The following is a 19,617-nucleotide window of genomic DNA, read 5'->3' as shown; positions in this document are numbered from 1 at the left end:
CTGTTTTGAATTCTCAATTTAAGCTACAACCTAACTACATGTCCTAATGTTTTCAATTTTTCTTTCTTCAGACTTTGTCAAAGTGGCTGTATTTCCTTGTTAAAGTACAACTACAGATAATTTACAAAGGAATATTTCAACTTATGTTAATGAATACATATAATTTATGAGACTACTTTCATTTTTCCAGCATTGTCTCCGGGGCAATAGCCTTTTTCATCATTGTTTGTTTAATAATTTTTGCCTGTGCTCTTGCTCGATGTTTCATTAGATCCAAATAATATGCAGTTAAGGTTCTGCTGTTTCCTATTCATGCCCTTGGAAATAAATAGGTAGGGACATTGCTACAGCCCCATCTCAGCAGGAAGTAGATGCAGAAGAATGATCTTTGCCCCATTTCCCAGGATCATAAGAATATTTTCAAGAGCAGGAGTGGGGAATGAAAGGTACCTATAGAAACCTAGAAGAATCTTAGCTTATTCTTAGTCTTTTTGCCGTAGTGTAGTGATTAACAAGCATTCAGACATTCTACTGCAGGACAAAGAGCAGCCCATCCCATCCTCCCTAGGCAAATCTCCTTCAGATACAAGACCAGGACAACCCAAATGACCACCCCACCTTTGGTCAAGGAATTTGTGAACTGCAAATGTCTATCAAGTCTCTTACAGGAAATCCCCCTCAGGTTAACCTAATCAGCCCTCTGTGAACTACATGACACAGATAAACCCCACCATGGCAGCAGTCATGTGACTAACCCACCCATCTGCCTGCTGTCCATCATCTGACATCATCAGTACCTACACTTGCCTGCCCCTTTGTGATGATGTGGAAGCAGACCACTACCCAATCACCCTAATGATCTTCCCCATCAAGGGGAATGGTTAAAAGGACTCAACCACAAGCAACCAGGGGCCATTGCCTTGCTAGAGTCTGGTGTGGCCATATGCTCTTTGAGACATGGCTGTCACCATGCTTCCTGCCTTTGGTCCCCCTCCCCCACCTTGGGGAGGTGAATCTTCTTTCTTTCTTCTCTTTCTCTCTCTAACTTACTTTTAAATAAACTTTTCTTTCTTAAAAAAATAAATAAATACAAAATAAAAATACTTTTGGAAGTAATCCCTAGATTTGGTCTAATAGAAAACATTGATTCAGATAATGGAAGCCATTTTATCTCAAAGGTATTAAAGGCATTACAACAGCACTCCAAATGCGATGGAACTTTCATATACCCTGGCATCTGTCATCCTCAGGACAGATAGAGCAAATGAACCAACTCTAAAAACCCATATAACTAATGTTAAAAATAAAGTTGTCCTGGGTCAAATGTCTTCTTATAGGTCTTCTCCAAATTAAAACAGCCCCTCAAAAGGATATGGATTTGTCACCCTATGCACTATCATATGGGTTGCCCTATGTAGGTAGAGCAACAGATTTACTGACCCTGGAAACCAAAGATCAATTTTTAAAAGAATATATTTCAGCCATTTCTTCCACCCTATCTTCCATTAAATTAAAAGGACTCCTTGCTCAAATTCCTCCTTTTGAGTACACAGTTCATCATTTTTAGCCTGACAACTAAATGTTGATCAAGACTTGGGGAAAAAACCGAACTCCAACCAAACTGGGAAGAACCATACCAGGTGCTCCTGACTACTAAAATGGCCATCTGAACAGCAGAAAAGGGGTGAACACATCATACCTGAGTCAAGAAATCAATAACAGGGACTATGGTATAAGAAAGACAAGATCAGTAGAAAGTCTCTCAAATAGGACCTTTAAAGATAAAAATCTGAAAAAGTTAATTTAAAATTTAGTCTCCATGAATATTCTTAGTGTTCTCCTTATAACCTTACCTATATACCTATAGTAATTGTTTTTCTCGCCCTACATATGTTTTATTAAACGTTTGTCTTAAGGGGCTCTTTTTTTTTTTTGAGTTGCAGTCTCACTCCATTGCCCAGGCTGGAGTGCAGTGGCATGCTCACAACCACTCCAGCATCAACCCACTGGGATCAGGTGACCTTTCCACCTCAGCTTTCCAAGTACTTGGAACTACAGGCGCACGCTATCACACCCAGCTAATTTTTTAATTTATTGTAGAGATAAGGACTCACCAAGTTGCCCAGGCTGTTCTCAAACCTGTGGGCTCAGGCAATCCACTTACCTTGGTTTCCCAAAGTGCTGGGACTACAGGCTGAGCCACTGCACCCGGCCAATTAGGACCCTTTTAATTCTGAATGCTCAGTGGGACTGTTTCCTCCCTTGAGAACCACCAAAATGTCTAATTACTTGCAGACCTCTATTATTGTAACTTTATGGGCCATTAATATACAGGCAAGCAAAGGTAAGTCTTAACCCTTTCACGCTAACTTGATCACTTTCACACTAACTTATCCCTTCACGCTAATTTGATACATATCAAATTTTGCCTTATGGAAACCTAGAGAAGCAAAAACTTATCTCAGGCAGACAAATATCTTTATCCTGAGCTAAATATAGGTAAGGAGGATTTGGATTTTGAAACCTTTGAAGGTCCTCCCCGAACCCACAAAAGCTCCCATCCCAGTTGGGATAACGTATGGTGAACTACCCAAATTCAAGGTTGGACGGCAACCCTCTGGAAAACAATGAAGCCCCTACAAGTCCTTGAAACCCAAAACACACTTATCGAAGGGAGTTCCACCGGCAGCCTGTAGAAATTTAGAATGTAACACTATATATCTGACTCTTTTTTTTTTTGAGTTGGAGTCTCACTCTGTCGCCCAGACTGGAGTGCAGTGGGTGCTCCCGGCCACTGCAGCCTCGACCTGTTGGGCTCCAGAGATCCTTCCACCTCAGCCTTCCAAGTAGCTGTAACTACAGGTGCACTCTACCACGCCCGGCTCATTTTGCTTTTATTGTAGAGATGAGGTCTCGCCAAGTTGCCCAGGCGGGTCTCGAACCCGCGGGCTCAGGCAATCCACTCACCTCAGTCTCCCAAAGGCGCGGGATTACAGGCTGAGCCACCGAGCCCAGCTATATCTGACTATTAATGATCCTGCTACTTTAGATCAAAAGTCTGAGGTGGTGCCTCAAGTTTATGGATTGGAAGTTGACGTTTCAAGACAAGATCCCCAAGGATGATTAACCCTTCTTTTTTAGTCAAAACTGTAGCTGTAGGTACACTGAAACCAACCCTGAGCCCCAGTGATTATTACAACCTCCCTAGCAATGATCCCAAAAAGGTAACTATAGTTAAAATTAAAGATTTAACACAAACTATAGAACTTGAAACTGGTTATAAGGAAACAAATGTCTGGGTGGAATGAATACAATTTACAATATCCACTCTTAAATAAGAGTGATTGCTATGCATATGCCACACGACAGTTACAGGCTCAAGTGGTTCCAATCCCTGTTGTCTGGGACACAAACCCCATCAGAATGAGTTGTATGTTAGCCTTGTACCAAGACAAGGATGCATGGGGAAATGAGACACGCAAGAGTCTGTCCTTGCTTTACCCTGCCTCGCAGAAGCCAGATTCAAAGGTAATCCCTTCCTTTCCTATGGGTAAGTTGATCACTCCTTATATCTCTCCAGATGAGGGGAAGGGTTCACTACTCTGGTAGGGCAACTCCAAACTTGCACCCATGTCCTGGATGTCTCAGAGGGCAATTACTGAGGGCAACTACACGGGGCAACTACTCTCACTTTAACATCCCTCAAGTGGATGTTTGGTGGTACTGTGGAGGAAGAAACCTGTTACCACCCAAATGGGCTAGAACCTGTTCTTTGGTTCATTTGGTCATCCCATTCACCCTGGCATTTCGCTCCAACCTAAAAATTCATCAAAACAGAATCAAAAGGTCATTACAGGGATCATTTTATCCCAACATATATATCAGTGCTATAGAAGTCCCCCGAGGAGTCCCCAATGAATTTAAAGCTAAAACCCAAATTGCTGCAGGATTTGAGTCTATGCTCTTCTAGTGGTCAACTGTTAATAAAAATGTAGGTTTGATTAATTACATTTACTGTAACCAACAAAGGCTTATTAATTATACGAGAGATGCTGTCAGAGAAATTGCAAAACAACTGGATGCCATCAGCCAAATAACTTGGGAAAACCGTATGGTTTTAGATATAATGTTAGCTAAAAAAGGGAGCGCCTATGTTATATTGGGGGGAAAATGTTGTACTTTTATTCCAAATAACACAGTCCCTAATGAAACTATCACCAAGGCACTATAAGGGCTAACTACTCTGGTCAATGAATTGGCTAAAAATTCTGAAATTAACAATCCTTTTACAAATTGGTTAAAAGGCTGGTTCAAAAAAACAAAAGAAATGATAGCATCAATCTTGACCTCCTTTGTGATTGTAGCAGGAATATTTACAGATGTAGGTTGCCTGTGTTAGAGGCTTAGTCCAAAAACTTATAGAAACTGCTATTAATAAACAAATGCCCATAGGTTATTCCCTAAATAAGCTCATGATAATGAAAACTAAATTACATTTTGAGAAAAAAGTTATTAGAAAAATTTGAAACAAACTTGAATTATAATAAAAATGAAATCGAAACTACTTAAAAATAAAAGAGGAGGGAACTGTAAGAAACAAAATGGCGATTCATTTTCAAAATGGCAATTTGTTACTTCACTTCCTGGTTCTTCCTCCTTTCTTAGTGGGCTTTCTCTTTTGGTAGGCTTCCTTTGGTGGGCATTGAGACCCAATCAGAATTCAAGAACATATATTTTACCTTATTTGTGTAGAAACTGCTTGTGTGTTGCTACCTTATTTGTACAAAATTATTGCTTAGGCAACATCTGGAAAAGTAATATAACCTGTGAAGTACTCAGCCAATAAGGAACCAGAGGATGGACTTGTGCTTTAGAGGCATAAATATGCTGGCTGTAACTGCCTCGGTGCCTGCTCACTTGAGAGGTGCCCATTTTTGCAAGAATAAGATTTAAAAAGTTGCTTCACTTCCCTAATCTCTGAGTCTCCAAGCCATGCTTTAACAACGAAACTGAGGAGGGAGAATTCTGTCTCCCACAGGCATATTGTTTCTTTTTTTATCTTCCATCTTGTAAACTCAATAATTTGTTATTAGTTTAACTCTTTGGGGCATGGTTTCACCAGCACCTTCTAGAAGAACAGTGGAGGAGGGGGACTAGGTTGTCCATACCATGCGGAGTCTTCAGACCACGTTGGGGATGCTGCCTTCACAGTGACACATGGGGCTGCACTTCCTTCAGCACTTGCCCACGAGGCTACGGACCCAGTGCACACTGTTGGAAGGCAGGTCAGGTAGGTTCTCCAGCACCAGGGGTAGTACCTGGAGTGTAGATGTCTATTAGGGCCGATTCTTAGCATTCACACTTGAAGAAGGAAGGGGCAGTGAGGGTAGAAGACCACCAATCCAGGGCAGGCCTGCAATGGCCCCCATGGCCCTCCACAAGGGCTGGTAATTGGAAGCCACCTACTGAGTATGCTCCCCTCATGAGATGGTACAGGCAACACATCTGTGTCCACCACTTGGACCATGAGCACCGAGTGTCTAACAGCACTGTTACTTCCTGGACCTAACTGAAGACTCCTGCAACCAATAGCCAAGGCCCATCTGTCCCAATCATGTGGCTCACAGGTCCTGCTAGGGTGGGCATCAGTCCTTGGTCAATGTGACCACTGTGAAATCCATCCTGATTCCCTGCTTCTCTGTCTATTCCAGAATGTCATCTTGTTGGAATCATACAATATGTAGCCTTCTCTGATTGACATCTTTCACCTAGTAATATGCATTTAAGACTCCTCCATGTCCTTTCATGGCCCGATAGGTCATTTCTTATAAAGGTTGAATAATAGTCCATTGTCTGGATGTACCAGTTTATCCATTCATCTACTGAAGGACATCTTGGTTGCTTCCAAGTTTTGGCTCTGAGTAAAGCCACTGTAAATATCCATGTTCATTCAGGTTTTTGTGTAAGCATACATTTTCAGCTCCTCTGGGTAAGTACCAAGGAGTGATAGTTGGATATGGCAAAAGTATGTTTAGTTTTGTGAGAAATCACCAAAATGTCTTTCAAAGTGGCTATACCGTGTTGCATTCCCAACAACAGTGAAAGTTTCTATTACTCCATATCCTCACCAGTATTTGGTGTGGTAGGTGTTTTGGCCAAATAGGTGCACTTTAGGTTTCTAGTTAGTTTTTAATTTTATTATTTAAAAATTTTTTATTTTAAACATGTAGGGTACAATTCAGGGTTAGGTATACAATTTTTTTTTCTGAGTAGGAGTCTCACTCTGTCACCCAGGATGGGGTGCAGTAGCACACTCACGGCCACCGCAGCCTCGACCTGTTGGGCTTAGGTGATTCTTCTGCCTCAGCCTTCTAAGTAGCTGGAACCACAGGCGTGTGCCACCACACCTGGCTAATTATATCTATTGTAGAGACAAGGTCTTGCCAAGTTGCCCAGGCTGTTCTCGAAACCCAGGGCTCAGGCGATCCTCTCACCTCCACCTCCCAAAGTGCTAGCATTACAGGTATGAGCCACCATGCCCAGCTGGTTCCTAGTTGTTTTAATTTTCATTCCCATAATGATATATGTGGAAATCTTTTCATATACTTGTTTGCCATTTGTGTATCTTCTTTGGTAGAGTATCTGCTTAAGGTCTTTGGCCTTTTTAATCAGGTTGTTTTTCTTATGGTTGAGCTTTAAGAGTTCTTTGGGATGGCAGTTCTTTACAGATATATCTTTTTCAAATATTTTCTCCCAGCCTGACTTATCTTTTGTCTTGACAGTATCTTTTGCAGAGCAGAAATTTTTAATTTTAATGAGTCCAATTTATCAATGTTTTCTTTAATGTTTTGTGCTTTTGGTTTCTTACCTAAAGAGTCATCACCAAACCCAAGATCACCTAAATTTTCTATGTGATGTTCTAGTTTTATGGTTTTGTATTTACATTTAGGTCTGTAATCCATTTTGTTAACTTTTGGAAACAGTGTAAGGGCTGAGTCTTGATTCTTTTTTTTTTCTTTTGCATATGGATGTTAGGTTGTTTCAGTACCATTTGTTGAAGACTGTCCTTTCTCCATTTAATTGTCTTTGCTCCTTTGTCCGAGGTCAGTTGACTATATTTACGTGGGTCTATTTCTGGGCTGTCTATTCTGTCCCATTGATCTATGTGTCTGTTTTTTTGCCAATACCACATGTTTTGATTACTTTAGCTTTACAGTAAGTCTTGAAGTTAGGTAGTATCAGTCCTCCAACTCTGTTCTCCTTGCTTTTATCTTTGACTATGGATTATTTAGACATGTCTTCACTTCCAAATATTATGGGATTTTCCAAGTATCTTTTTGTATCTGATTTCTAATTTAATTCCATTGTGATTAGAGAACATACTCTATATGGCTTCAATCCTTTTCCATTTCTTGAGCCTCATCTCATGCCTGGCATGTGGTCTGTCTTAAGTGAATTGACCATGAGCTTCTGGAAAGAATGCATACTTCACCATTGTTAGATGATCTATAAATGCCATTAGTTCATGCTGGTTGATAATGATGTTTAAGTCTATATCCTTACAGATCTCATGTCTATCAGTTGCTAAGACAAGTACTGAAATCTCCTGCGATAATTGTATGTCTGTCTCTCATGATATTCTGAAATTTTGCATCGTGTGTTGTGAAGCTTTTATTAAGTGCATACACACTTAAGATTATGTCTTGACACACTAATCCTCTTATTATCAAAATCTCTTTACCTATTTCTAGTACTATTCCTTGTCCTGATGCTTATTATGTATTAATATCAAAATACCAAGTGTCTGAAATTTACATAAAGAGTCTGAAGCTTACATCATAGTGAACAAAGAAATCCTAGTATGGTTCCAGAGAAAAACTTTCAGAATATTCAAAATCTGTTCTTGATAAACAGAAATAAGATAACTTGAATTCAAGAATCTTTAATGACTGACTCAGGATAGAGAATCTGATTTTTAATCACATCAAGGCAAATACTTTCCCTCAGATGGCAACTGCACAAGGCAGTCACCATGCTCCTCTCAGTGGTCTCTGTTGCCAAGAATAAGGCACTCTGGGACAGGTTACTCTTGACATCAAGTGACACCAACTATGGAAAAACAGATTCCTTTGCATTATGATCTAATTGTGAACAAAAAGTTCTCTTTGTGGATCAGAAAAAAAAACAAAAAACAATGGATTAGAATGAATTTGATTTAAAAATGAGAAGACTGCAGGTAGGGACAGACACTGATTCCGAAATCCTGCAGCGTATATAAAAGAAATGGTGCAGAATCACTGACCTCTGTGATTTGAAAGCCAATGTGAAGGAAAACAATGTAATGATTCTTTAGATCAGGACAGATATCATATCACATTTGTTTGTCTTTCTGAATATTTTTATAGCTCTTAAAAAAATTAAAATAGCCTTTGGTATATTTTTCCCTTTGACAGCATGTCACTTATCCTTACGTAGCTGCTCTGGATCCCTGGGCATACTCCTTATCCTACATACTGGGTGAGGTGTGACATCTCAAAAAACCCTAGATCTATAATCGCTCCCCAGGACAAAACAAAACACAAGCATGGCATGCTTCTGCCTATAAGCACCAACATGTTTATTAAGGTAGCTGGTCATATGACTGACTTTTAATAACATTTTCTGTATAAAAGTCAATTTACATTTCCTTTCTGGAAAATTTATGTTTTTACAGTAATCTGGTCATGGCTGGAAGATCTCAGGCATCACAGTCACTGCTCGGGGCAGACTCTATGACTCGCTGTTTGTCCTGCTACTTCCTGATGGAGAGAACACATGGAAGGGGAAAAGAAAGGTGTGTGCAAACCCGATAGATGTCAAAGGTCCTGACACAGTTCCTTCAGCCAAAATAAACCCTAGTTGTAAGATGTCTAGAAAGTGCTGACATTCACCAGGCACCTGCTGAATGCCTTTCCGCAGGCACAGCCTGACCAGGCCCTCAGGGCTCCAAGCACACAGAAGACCACCTGGGACAGAAGAGTGGGAGGTCAGCAGAGGAAATAGTTCAAGCTACAGCCCTGAGGCAGGAGTCCCAGGGTGTCAGCAACAGCACGTGTAGGGCATGAGAGCTGGGCAGGAGAGCCCCAGATAGCACAAAGCCTCAGTGAGAGCCCTAGACTCTGTGCTAAGGCAGGGTTGGCCCTGAAGGGTTCTGGGTAGGAAATGGCAGGATCCAAGGGCATCCAAACAAAGCTCTTAGCCATCTAAGGGAGGACAGTGGGCCAGGAAGAGGCTGGACTGTCACCTGTTCAGGCGGTCGAAAAGATAAAGGACAGATGGGGAGGCTTTAGGGTGGGCCCAGGGTGGGGCACAGGGATAACACCAAGCCGGGTTCTTGTTCTCATCAAAGCTCTTGGTGACCCTTCATGACATCCAGGGGAGAACAATATCACATGGCCCTGAACACCTGAGTCATTCATCCACATTCAAAGGCAGAGCTAGGACCTGGGCTTTCCTTCCTGAGCCTAATGTCCACCCAAGCCAGTCCAGACAGGGTCAGAGCAGACAGAAGCTCAGAGGGTAACCCTGAAACCTGGCCCTTGCTTCAGCCCAGAGCACCTGCTTGGGCTTGAGGTTGACCACCTTAGGGCTCTCTGCACTCACCTGACTCCCAGGGTGCCATGCCTGGCCGGATGGTGGTGATAAGCACCAGTGTCCATGTGATCACCACCACTGCTGCCTAGCCCCCACCCCTTGTTATGCTCAGCCTTCTATGTGTTTCTGTCTCAACAAGACTATAACCCTGGAGGTTGGGAAACTAGCACCCCACAAATATGCAGAGCCACAATGGCATGCAGGCAAAGGCATGACTGGGGGCCTGCTCAGCTCTCCACTGTGCTGCCTCAAGATGCTCCATGAGGCCCTCCCCTCCCCATGGGACTGTCCATGGACACACCCTGTACATGCCATCATTACAAGGTGACTCTCACATCCCTCAGTCCAGCAGACAGAAGGTACAGGGCCATCCAAGCCCAGGCACCCTCGACAGCACCAGGCAGGAACCAAACCAGGCATAGCTGTTCTGCTCCTGAGAACTCTTGACTGATCAGAAAAACCCTCCCAGCATCACTCCCTTGGAAGGACACGTGCTCCAATGCAGTGGAAGGCACTGTGTCTCCTTAGTAGTCACAGATGCCTGTTTCCTTCCTCACCCAAGCCAGATAAGCTATTATCAGAACTAACCCTATGCTGAAAATCATGTCTAGAATCACCCACTGCCCCCCACCCTACCTCAGGCCTGCTCCCTGGAGAATAAGGGGCAGGACCTGAGGAAGGGTCATCCAAAAGCTCCCACCACATGGTCAGGAACTCTTGGTCTCCCTGGAACTCGCTGACATCACCCAGCAGCCCCATCACGATCTAGTAGGAAAATGAGCTCTCAGAGGTGGCCAGCAAGGGCACTCTCAGGGTACAGGTGGGAGAAGCGGCCGAGGGTCCAGATAGGAAAGACATTCTTGTAGCTTGTATAGGATATGGCACAGGACTTGTTGAAGACTCCAGGGAGGTTTTCCTGCAAAGATAGAGAACAGAAACACAGGCTTCACCTGGTAGCTGGAGGGTTGGTCCCTGAACTGTGACTGTTGGGCTGCCCAGCTTGTGGGTGAATAGGCCTAAGAAGGGTCAGTTAAGTGACAGGGCAGGCAGCCATGGACATGAGGTCCTTCTACCCTATACCTGCCAAGTCACCATCCACCCAGCTCAGCCTCCATATCCTACAGCAACCCTGTGCCTGGGCTGCCAGTCCCTCATGGCCACATCAACCTCCATCCAGTCTTGTCCACAGGGGATGGTCAGCCTCCAATGACCTCATGACCCCCACACTGCAGGGAAGGTCAGAAGCTACCTCTGCCCTCCCAGTTCAGTGATGGCTATGTACAATGTCCTGCAGATGGCAGAGTCCAAGGGTCTGTCCTGAAGGGAAGGGGCTTCCTGCCCACTGGCTTCTCCCATCCAGCTCCTCCCCCAGCCATAGCATCATTTGCAAACAGCAGTATCTACTCAAGACTTCAGGACCCCAAACCTGCTACATGCTGACAAAGTTCACACCTCTTAAATCTCAAAAGTGACCCAAGGAGGACACGAAGGCAGGGTCGGGGAGTGAAAACACCCATGCCACACTGAGGTAGTGTCCTCAGGCAGCCACATACCTGGGGCCAGTCGCCATTGGGGAGCTGTTTTTCTAGCAGACACCTAACTCCTCTCTCCTGGGCTGCGAGGTCAGGATGCCTGGGGGAAGAGGGAACAGGCTGAAACACGTGGTGAGAATGCACATGAAAAAAGCCTGGATGCTGCAGGAACGATAGATGAACCCAGACCAATACGCACAGGCCACCAAGAGGTTAGCATCTCAGGCTCCCACTGTTACTTTCCTCCCAGGACTCCGAGAGTAGCAGGAACAGAGATGAGTACAGGGGACCCACTCTTCAGACTGCCTTGGCAGCCCAAGCACGTGAGCTCTTCTGCACTCCTAGCAGGAGGCTAAGTCTTGTTCCCACCTGGTTCCCTAGTCCTCATGGGCCTCTGGAGGCCATGGAAGCCACAACAGCTCATGCTGCTTGCTGGCCAGGATGACCAAAGGATCCTTTGAGTTTTATGGGTCTCTGACCTTCCTGTCCTCAAGGTCCCCCCAGACTCTGCTGCTCCTGCCCCAACAGATCTGCCCTAGCTTTGAGGGGGTTTAGAAGGATTCTCCAAAGGGCCACAAATCTAATAGGGCAGCACAGAGTGGGACACTGCATGCACATCTGTATGTGTGTGCACAGGTTCCTGTGTGAGCATATGTGAGTGCACACGTCTGTGTATGCACATTCATTTACATGTGCATACACCTGTACATGTGCGTCTATGTGCATACATCTGTGTGCACATACTGCCTGTGAGTGCATATGTTTGCCTGTGTAACTGCATGTGTCTGTGTGCCTATACCTATATGTACATGTGCATGTCTACGTTCATACATCTGTGTGCACTGTACACATGCATGTCTACATGCATCTGTGTACATGCCTGTGAATGCACATACCTGTGTGCATCTGCATGTGCATACATCTGTGTGCCTATACCTGTGTGTGCATGTGCACATGCATGATTACGTGTATGTCTGTGTATACATGCCTATGAGGGCATATATCTGTGTGTGCATCTGTAAGTCTGTGTGTATTTGCATGTGTGCATGTCTGTGGCTCAGCACTAGCTATAGACACAGAAGGACCAGAAAGAGCAGCTGTAGGGACTTGTGCTGTGACTGCTAGGGCAGCCACCATTGCTGCCACAGCAGGAAGCAGTGTCCTCATCACAGCCCACCTTACCTGTTTCCATCAGGCCCTGCTTCCCTTGCTCTGCCACCAACGCAACTGATAGGGGATGGCCTACTTCTAAGAGGCAAGCACCCTGCAAGACCCTAGTCCCTGGGACAGGTCTGTCCCTTGCTCCAGGAACCTAGGTTGTAGCTCTTGTAGGTGTCTCCGTTCCTAGAGTGGCTGCTAAATAGACCAGCCCTGTAGGCCTTGCCTCTTCACACCCCTTCACACAGTCTACGTCTGTGGATAAGTGTCCCTCCTCCACCCGACCCCAAGGTTCCAGGATGGGCCCCATCATCCCCACCTGACAGCCATCAGCCCCATTAGGGCCCAGCATGTGTTATGGATCTGGGACTGAGCGCTCTGCACATAACGCCGTTGTTCACAGGACTCAAAGTCCTCCCCCCAGCCTCCGTCTGCCATCTGGTGGGACAGTAGGAAGTCACAGGCCTGGGAGACCTCCACACAGGCAGTCCTGCAGAGACCAAGAACAGGAGGCACTGTTACACCAGGGAATCTGGGCCCTGGATTCTCACTCTACAGGCCTCTTTAGGTCGCTGGGGAAGGGCGTGCACTTGGACCACTCCCACCTGAGGGCCCTAAGCCACTACCTAAAGCCCTGAGCTTGGTTTCCATAAATGTGAAGTGGGGACAGGTACACCTGCTTCCCAGAGTTGGTGGCAAGATAAAGTGTAGTGCCTTGTAACTGCAGGCCTTAAGGCCTCATTGAGGCGTCAGGCTGATGTTGGCAGTATTTAGGTGGCACCTCAGAAAGCCAGGGTACCCTACCTGTGCCCAACAAGCACAGTGCTCCCCACCCCTAAACACCTACACATACAGCAGGCAAGCAGCTGGAGACAGGACTGACTCTGAGACCATCTCCCTCTTCCTGACCCAGCCCAGGCGTGTCCTGGACATGAACTTTCCTTCTCAGGGTGGAGGCCAGGTATGTGCTGGGAGTAGCTGGGGTCAGAAGTGTCTCTACACCATATGTGTTAGGAAGCTCTGGAGAGCTATGGGGCCAGGGAAATATACTCACCTCAACCTAGGAAATTTTCTGAAACACTGATCTTATCTCACTGCTTAAAAATATTTTTAAAAGACCCCTAAAATCAAACACCAAAGTAAAGAACACGGCAGGGCATCGTGCCAAGAATGCCCCCACCCACCAGCGGGATAGCAGCTATATTCACCCGTCTCGGAAAGTCTGCTCCATACAGGCGAAAGCTTCCAGGCCAAACCAGGTGCCGTAGGTGAAGCAAACCCCCCAGGAGCTGGAGGGAGATAGGAGAGCCTCAGTTCTTCTACCCCCATCCATAACTGGCATATAAAACAACAGATATTCACAACACGCACATGCCTCAGCCAAGCCACTCCAACTCCAGTGCTCAAGACACTGCTGCCCACTGTGCTCCAGTTGTTGGACCTGCCACTAGACACCTAAGAACTCATTGAAGAGCCAGGGGCTGAAGGACAGCCACACTCAGGCCAGAGCACACCAACACATTCACCCAACTACGTGCAGCAGTGTGCTGGGCAGCCACTACCAAGGTAGAGATAGAGGCCAGGCATCAAAAAAAGGAACAAGGTCCACGGGAAATTCACTGGGTGGCAGCTTCCTTCCAGAAGCTTTTATTGTAGCACCAGCACACAACTGTACATGCTATGAAGGCAGTGTGTGACATCAGAAATCTCCCACCCTGCACAGGTCCACACTATGGGTGGAACCCACTCACCCTTCCCAGGAACCGTCAGCTCTCTGCAGCCGCCGACAGAACTCCAGACCCTGCTCAAGGGTCTCCCTGGAACAGAGGAAATTGGCTCAATGAACATTCTAGAAAAACTGCAGTCTACCTATCCCAATTCCACCCATTCCGGGTCTTAACAGAATAAGCATGTAAAACATACTTTAAAAACATGTAAAAATAAACGGCTTAGACAGAAGGTATGAGGGATTAAAAAATAGGACATGGGGAAGCAAACTGGCAGAATTAAAGAAAGAAATGTAACAAGACTGGGTGTGATTGCATATGCCTGTAATCTCAGCACTTTGGGAGGCGGAGGCCAGAGGATTGCCTGAGTCCACGGGTTTCAGACCAGTCTGAGCAACTTGGCAAGACCTCATCGCTACAATAAATAAAAAAATTAGTCAGGCATGGTAGTGCACACCTGTGGTTCCAGCTACTTGAAAGCTGAGGTGGAAGGATTGCCTGAGCCCAGGAGGTTGAAGCTGCGGTGGTCATGAGTATGCCACTGCACTCCAATCTGGATGAGTGACAGTGAGACTCTGACAAAAAAAAAAAAAGAAAAAGAAAAGAAAGGAAAGAAATGTAAGAAGAAGATCTCAGGGAGAAAGCTCTGTTAGAAGCAGCTACAAGGGCTGAGTGAATTGTCTCATGCCTGTAATCTCAGCACTTTGGGAAGCTGAGGTGAGAAGACTCCTTGAAGCCAGAGATTGAGACCAACTGGGGCAATACAGCAAGAACATCTCTACAAAACACTTTAAAAAAATGAGCCAGGCATGGTGGTGCATACCTGTGGTCCTAACTATTCAGGAGGGTGGAACCGGAGGACTGCTTGAACACAGGAGTTCGAGGCTGCAGTGAATTATAACTGTACCACTGCATTCCAGCCTGAGCAAGAGTAAGACCCTGACTCTAAATAATAATTTTAAAAAAACAACTACAGACAGGATCAACATCACTGCAAACAATATCAGTGACACAGGCTTCAATAAATCATACAAAGTGAACTAAATTAAAAAAGGGAAAAATCAATTAGAAAAGAATAGATTCAAAAGACAAAGATCTTTCCTAAATCTAGCTGGTACTTCTAAAAAATAACTAGTTCTCTGATAAGGCTAGCAAAGCCTCCAAGGACATTCCTCCTGCATCTACACAGGTGGCATCCTGCAGGGTCTGTAACTTGTTTCTAACCAACAGATCACAACAGAGTTGACGGTGTCACTCCTGTAACTAAGTGCCATGTGACTTCTGTGAAGTTGTCAATGGCAAAGCCCACCAGCAAGAAATCAATGGCATCTTCCAGCCAACAAGGACTGGAGCCCTGCCAACAGCCACATACTCAGAAGCGAATTCTTCCTTAGTCAATGCTCAGGTGAGACCCCAGTCCTGGCCAATCCCTGGTGAAGCCTGAAGCAAAGTACCCCACAAAACTGCACCTGGATTTCTGACCCACAGAAACAGCGAAGTGATAAGGCGTGTTGTTCTAAGCCACTAAGTTTGTAATCATGTTGTTACTCAGCAACAAGTAACTAATACAAAGAGTGAATGTACAAAAAGAATCAGTAGTAAAAAGGAATGATATGACTACAGACATAGCAAAAAACAAAAAGAGAAAATAAGAAAACTTTATGCAATACATTTGAAAACTTAAAATACACAAATTACTAGAAAAATTAACTTATCAAAAGCTGCCTCAAGAAATAGATCATCTAAACAACCCTAAAACAACTAGAAATATGTCAAATGTAAACTTTTCCCATAAAAAATCTCTAGGCCTAGGAGTTTTATTTTTATTTTTGAGTCAGAGTCTCACTCTGTTGCCCAGGCTGGAGTCCAATGGCATGATTACGGCTTACTGCAGCCTTGACATCCTGGGTTCAGATGATCCTTCTGCCTCAACCTCCCAAGTAGCTGGGACTAGCGGCATATACCACCACACTGGGCTACTTTTTGTTTTTGTTTTCTGTAGAAATGAGATCTCGCTGTGTTGTCCAGGCTGGTCTCGAACTCCTAGACTCAAGCAATCCTTCTGTCTCAGTCTACCAAAGTGCTAGGATTACAGGCCATGAGCTACTCATCTGGCTACAGGCCTAGGAGTTTCATGAGTTCAGTTAAATTATCAAGAACACTTATTCTAATCCTATACAAATTTTTTCAGAGAACAGACAGAAGCAACACTCCTTAGTTCATTTTAGGAACACAGACAAATATGATATGGGAAAGTAAAATTTCCAGGCTAATTCATGTACACAGATGCAAAACTCCAGGTTAAATATTGGGAAATTGAACACAATATATATATGGACCAATACTAAATTAAGCCTATCCAAGAAATGCAAGGGTGTCTTAACATTAGAAAAATCTGTAATAATCCTCTACAACATTAACAGGCAAAGAAACCAAATATATAATCACAAAATAGACAGAAAAATCATATGCTAAAATTCAACACCCATTCACATCAGAGGGAAAAAATATTTTAGCAGATTAGAAAGAGAAAACAATTTCATTTCATTAACCTGAAAGTGAATAACCATTAAAAACCTACTAAATATATCATTTTAATGTAAAAATATTAGAAGCACTCACCTTTAAAATTAGGAACTATGTCAAGATGCCACTATTACCATTTATATTAAGCAGAATCCTAGAGTTATTAGCCAGAGAAGACAAGAAAAACAAACTATAAGCCTATGGATTGAAAAGAAGAAAATGTCTATATAGACAACTAAAAACAAAAAAACAAACAAAAAAAATTAATTTGAATAAAAGAGTTACCCAGATGAGTTCAGTGGTAAATTCTACCAAACATTTAAGGAAGAAATTATACCAAGTTTCTACAGTCTCTTCCAGAGAACAGAAGCAAAGGGAATACTTCTTAACTCATTCTATGAGGCCAGCATTACCCCAATATCAAAGTCAGATAAAGACACTACAAGAAAGAAAATTAGACCAATACTATAAACCAATACTCAACAGCATAGATATAAAAATATTCAATAAAATGTTAGCAAACCGGACCTGGGAACAAGATGGCAACGGCATAGGTGGACTTGTGAGATTCTCCGAACGTGAGTTCCCAAAAAGGCTCTTACTTTTCTTCCCCCATCCCCCAGCCCACCACCAGCCGCACTGGTCCGAGGTCAGGGACCTTCAGTCCCACGCAGGGCCAGATATTGTGGCCCCCTGCTGCTGCTGCTCCACCATGTGCATGGGAGTCTCGGGACCCAGCTCCCTCCCTGGCTACATCGTACCCGCTCAGCACGCAGCACCAAGCCGACGGTCACTCAGGGAGGCTCTGGGCGCCCGACCCTCAGAAAAACCGGTCCCATTTCTGGCTGAAGTACCCTGTGGGGGGTGGAGGACCACTCTTGCCGCTCACCACCTGCCCTTTGGAGCTTTGGAGCTCTGAAGCTCTGGGCCCACCCTGGCTGAGGCACTCAGCGTGTGACCCCTAGCTTGGGGACCCAAACAAGCAGAGAGAAATGGATCTGCAGGAACTGCCTCGGCCATTCTCCAGGCAGAGACTTCCATTGCCCCGCCCACCTATCAACAAACCCTACCTCAGTTCCTAAGGTAACTTCACGAAACAGGAGACAAAGACCCACCCCTACGCTGAATCAGACAAAAGCAACCCCCAGGCAGCCGACTAAAAAACAAAAACAAACCCAAACTGCGAGTAAATCTAGCTGCCTGCAATGAAAAACAAAGGGGAGAGGCCGGAGATCAGAACTGAAGTGACTTTAGTCTGATCGCTTGTTTTGACTTATGATTTTATCATTTTGACGGTTTGTTTTGATCACGTTTGTTGTTTGCCTTCTGACTTACACTGTTTCTTGATTTTATTGGTCTGTCTCTGTGTAACTAGTATTCTTTAGGGAATCTTTCTTATGTGTCTCTTTTCACTTCTTTCTGGCCTTGTGTCTCTTTCTCACCTGATACTTGGTATGTATGTCTATTTTCCCTCTCGCTCTTCTCTCTTTCTAACTTCCTATTGACCCCCTCTTCCTCCATTATTTTCGTCTTTTATACCCCCCTTTTTAATCTAGGGACCAAGACTACATATTGCTTAACTGACAGATTGTAAGGCAGAGGGAAATAGGCTCCAGTGGGCTCATACACTTGTTCGTGGATGCTAGAATCAGCATATACATTCTGAACCACAGCTCCCCTCTCAATTAAACCTCAAAACTGCAAAAAGTACTGATTGCAGCCTATGCTCCAACCTGAAAAGTGAACAAAGCCAGAAGACCCGCATAAGGAAGAGCAGGATATTGCAGAAGGGAAATAAAAGCAACCCCACCTTCCCTCAAAAACAGAATTAAAGAAGGGGAAGGAAAGGGGGAGAGAGAGAAAAATCTACACAAATGAAGAAAAACGAAAAGAAGAGTATGGGTCTCTCCCAGACCCCTGGGAGGACAGACACTGAGAAAACTGACTTCGGAATGCAAACAATGAAGAGCCCCGAGAACGAAGGGTCTCAAATTACAAACCTAGATATCAAGACATTAATGGAGAGATTAAAAGAATTGAGGAGACACAAGAAGAAACTAGTAAGGAGCTGATATCTGAGATAACAGCAATAAAGAATACTGTGAATGAGCCGGGCTCAGTGGCTCAGCCTGTAATCCTGCACCTTTGGGAGGCTGAGGTGAGTGGATTGCCTGAGCCCGTGGGTTCGAGACCCGCCTGGGCAGCGAGACCTCATCTCTAGGATAAATCAAAAAATCAGTTGGGCGTGGTAGCACATGCCTGTAATTCCGGCTACTTGGAAGTCTGAGGCAAAAGGATCGCCGGAGCCCAGCAGGTCAAGGCTGCGGTGGCCGAGAGTGGCCACTGCACTCCAGTCTGGGCGACAGAGTGAGACTCCAACTCAAACAAAAAAAAAAGAATACTGTGAATGAAATAAATAACAAACTGACAAGCATGGAAAGCAGAATTACCCAAGCAGAAGAAAGAATCTCAGAGCTTGAGGACCAAAATATAGAACTAACCCAAACTCTTAAAAACACAGAAAATAAGCTCAAAAAGACAGAACAAACCTTCAAGAGATGAGCGATTACTTCAGGAGACCAAACCTAAGCGTAATTGGCCTTCTTGAGGCAGAAAGAGAGACAGAGACAACACTGGAACAAACTTTCCGTGGGATCATTCAAGAAAACTTCCCCTATCTAATCAGTGATGCAAAAATTCAAACACAAGAGATTCAGAGAACCCCTGCAAGACAACAAATGAGAAGACCAACTCCTAGACACATAATAATTCACCTAAACAAAGTAGGCATAAAAGAAAAAATCTTAAAGGCAGCAAGAGAAAAAGGCCAGATCACCTACCATGGAAGACCAATCAGAATAGCAGCAGATTTATCTACAGAAACCCTGCAAGCTAGGAGAGCTTGGAGCCCTATCTTCAAAGTCCTAAAAGATAAACAATTCCAACCAAGAATAACCTACCCGGCCAAGCTAAGCTTCATCAGTGAGGGAGAATTAAAATCTTTCCCAGATATCCAATCCCTAAGAACTTACGCTGCCACA

At 44.4% G+C, this 19,617-nt stretch overlaps 1 protein-coding gene across 1 annotated transcript in view; it reads right to left on the bottom strand.

Annotated features, from left to right (window-relative positions):
• Positions 1 to 8,590: 8,590 nt before the first annotated feature.
• Positions 8,591 to 19,617, bottom strand: part of LSS (lanosterol synthase) — a 38,174-nt gene continuing 27,147 nt past the window's right edge. The window contains exons 18-23 of the mRNA XM_021711137.1: positions 14,075 to 14,140; positions 13,532 to 13,612; positions 12,643 to 12,813; positions 11,187 to 11,265; positions 10,305 to 10,549; positions 8,591 to 8,798 (exon numbers count right to left, since the gene is read on the bottom strand). Of these exons, the coding sequence (XP_021566812.1) occupies positions 10,418 to 10,549; positions 11,187 to 11,265; positions 12,643 to 12,813; positions 13,532 to 13,612; positions 14,075 to 14,140 (529 nt within the window). The 3' untranslated portion in view covers positions 8,591 to 8,798; positions 10,305 to 10,417. The remainder of the gene's footprint in view (positions 8,799 to 10,304; positions 10,550 to 11,186; positions 11,266 to 12,642; positions 12,814 to 13,531; positions 13,613 to 14,074; positions 14,141 to 19,617) is intronic.

This window comes from Carlito syrichta, unplaced genomic scaffold (assembly GCF_000164805.1).
Source record: "Carlito syrichta isolate Samal-C Ts95f unplaced genomic scaffold, Tarsius_syrichta-2.0.1 Scaffold301878, whole genome shotgun sequence".
NCBI classification, from domain to species: Eukaryota; Metazoa; Chordata; class Mammalia; order Primates; family Tarsiidae; genus Carlito; species Carlito syrichta.
Note: the sequence above shows the minus strand (reverse complement) of the source record. Positions and strands in the feature narration are given on the sequence as shown.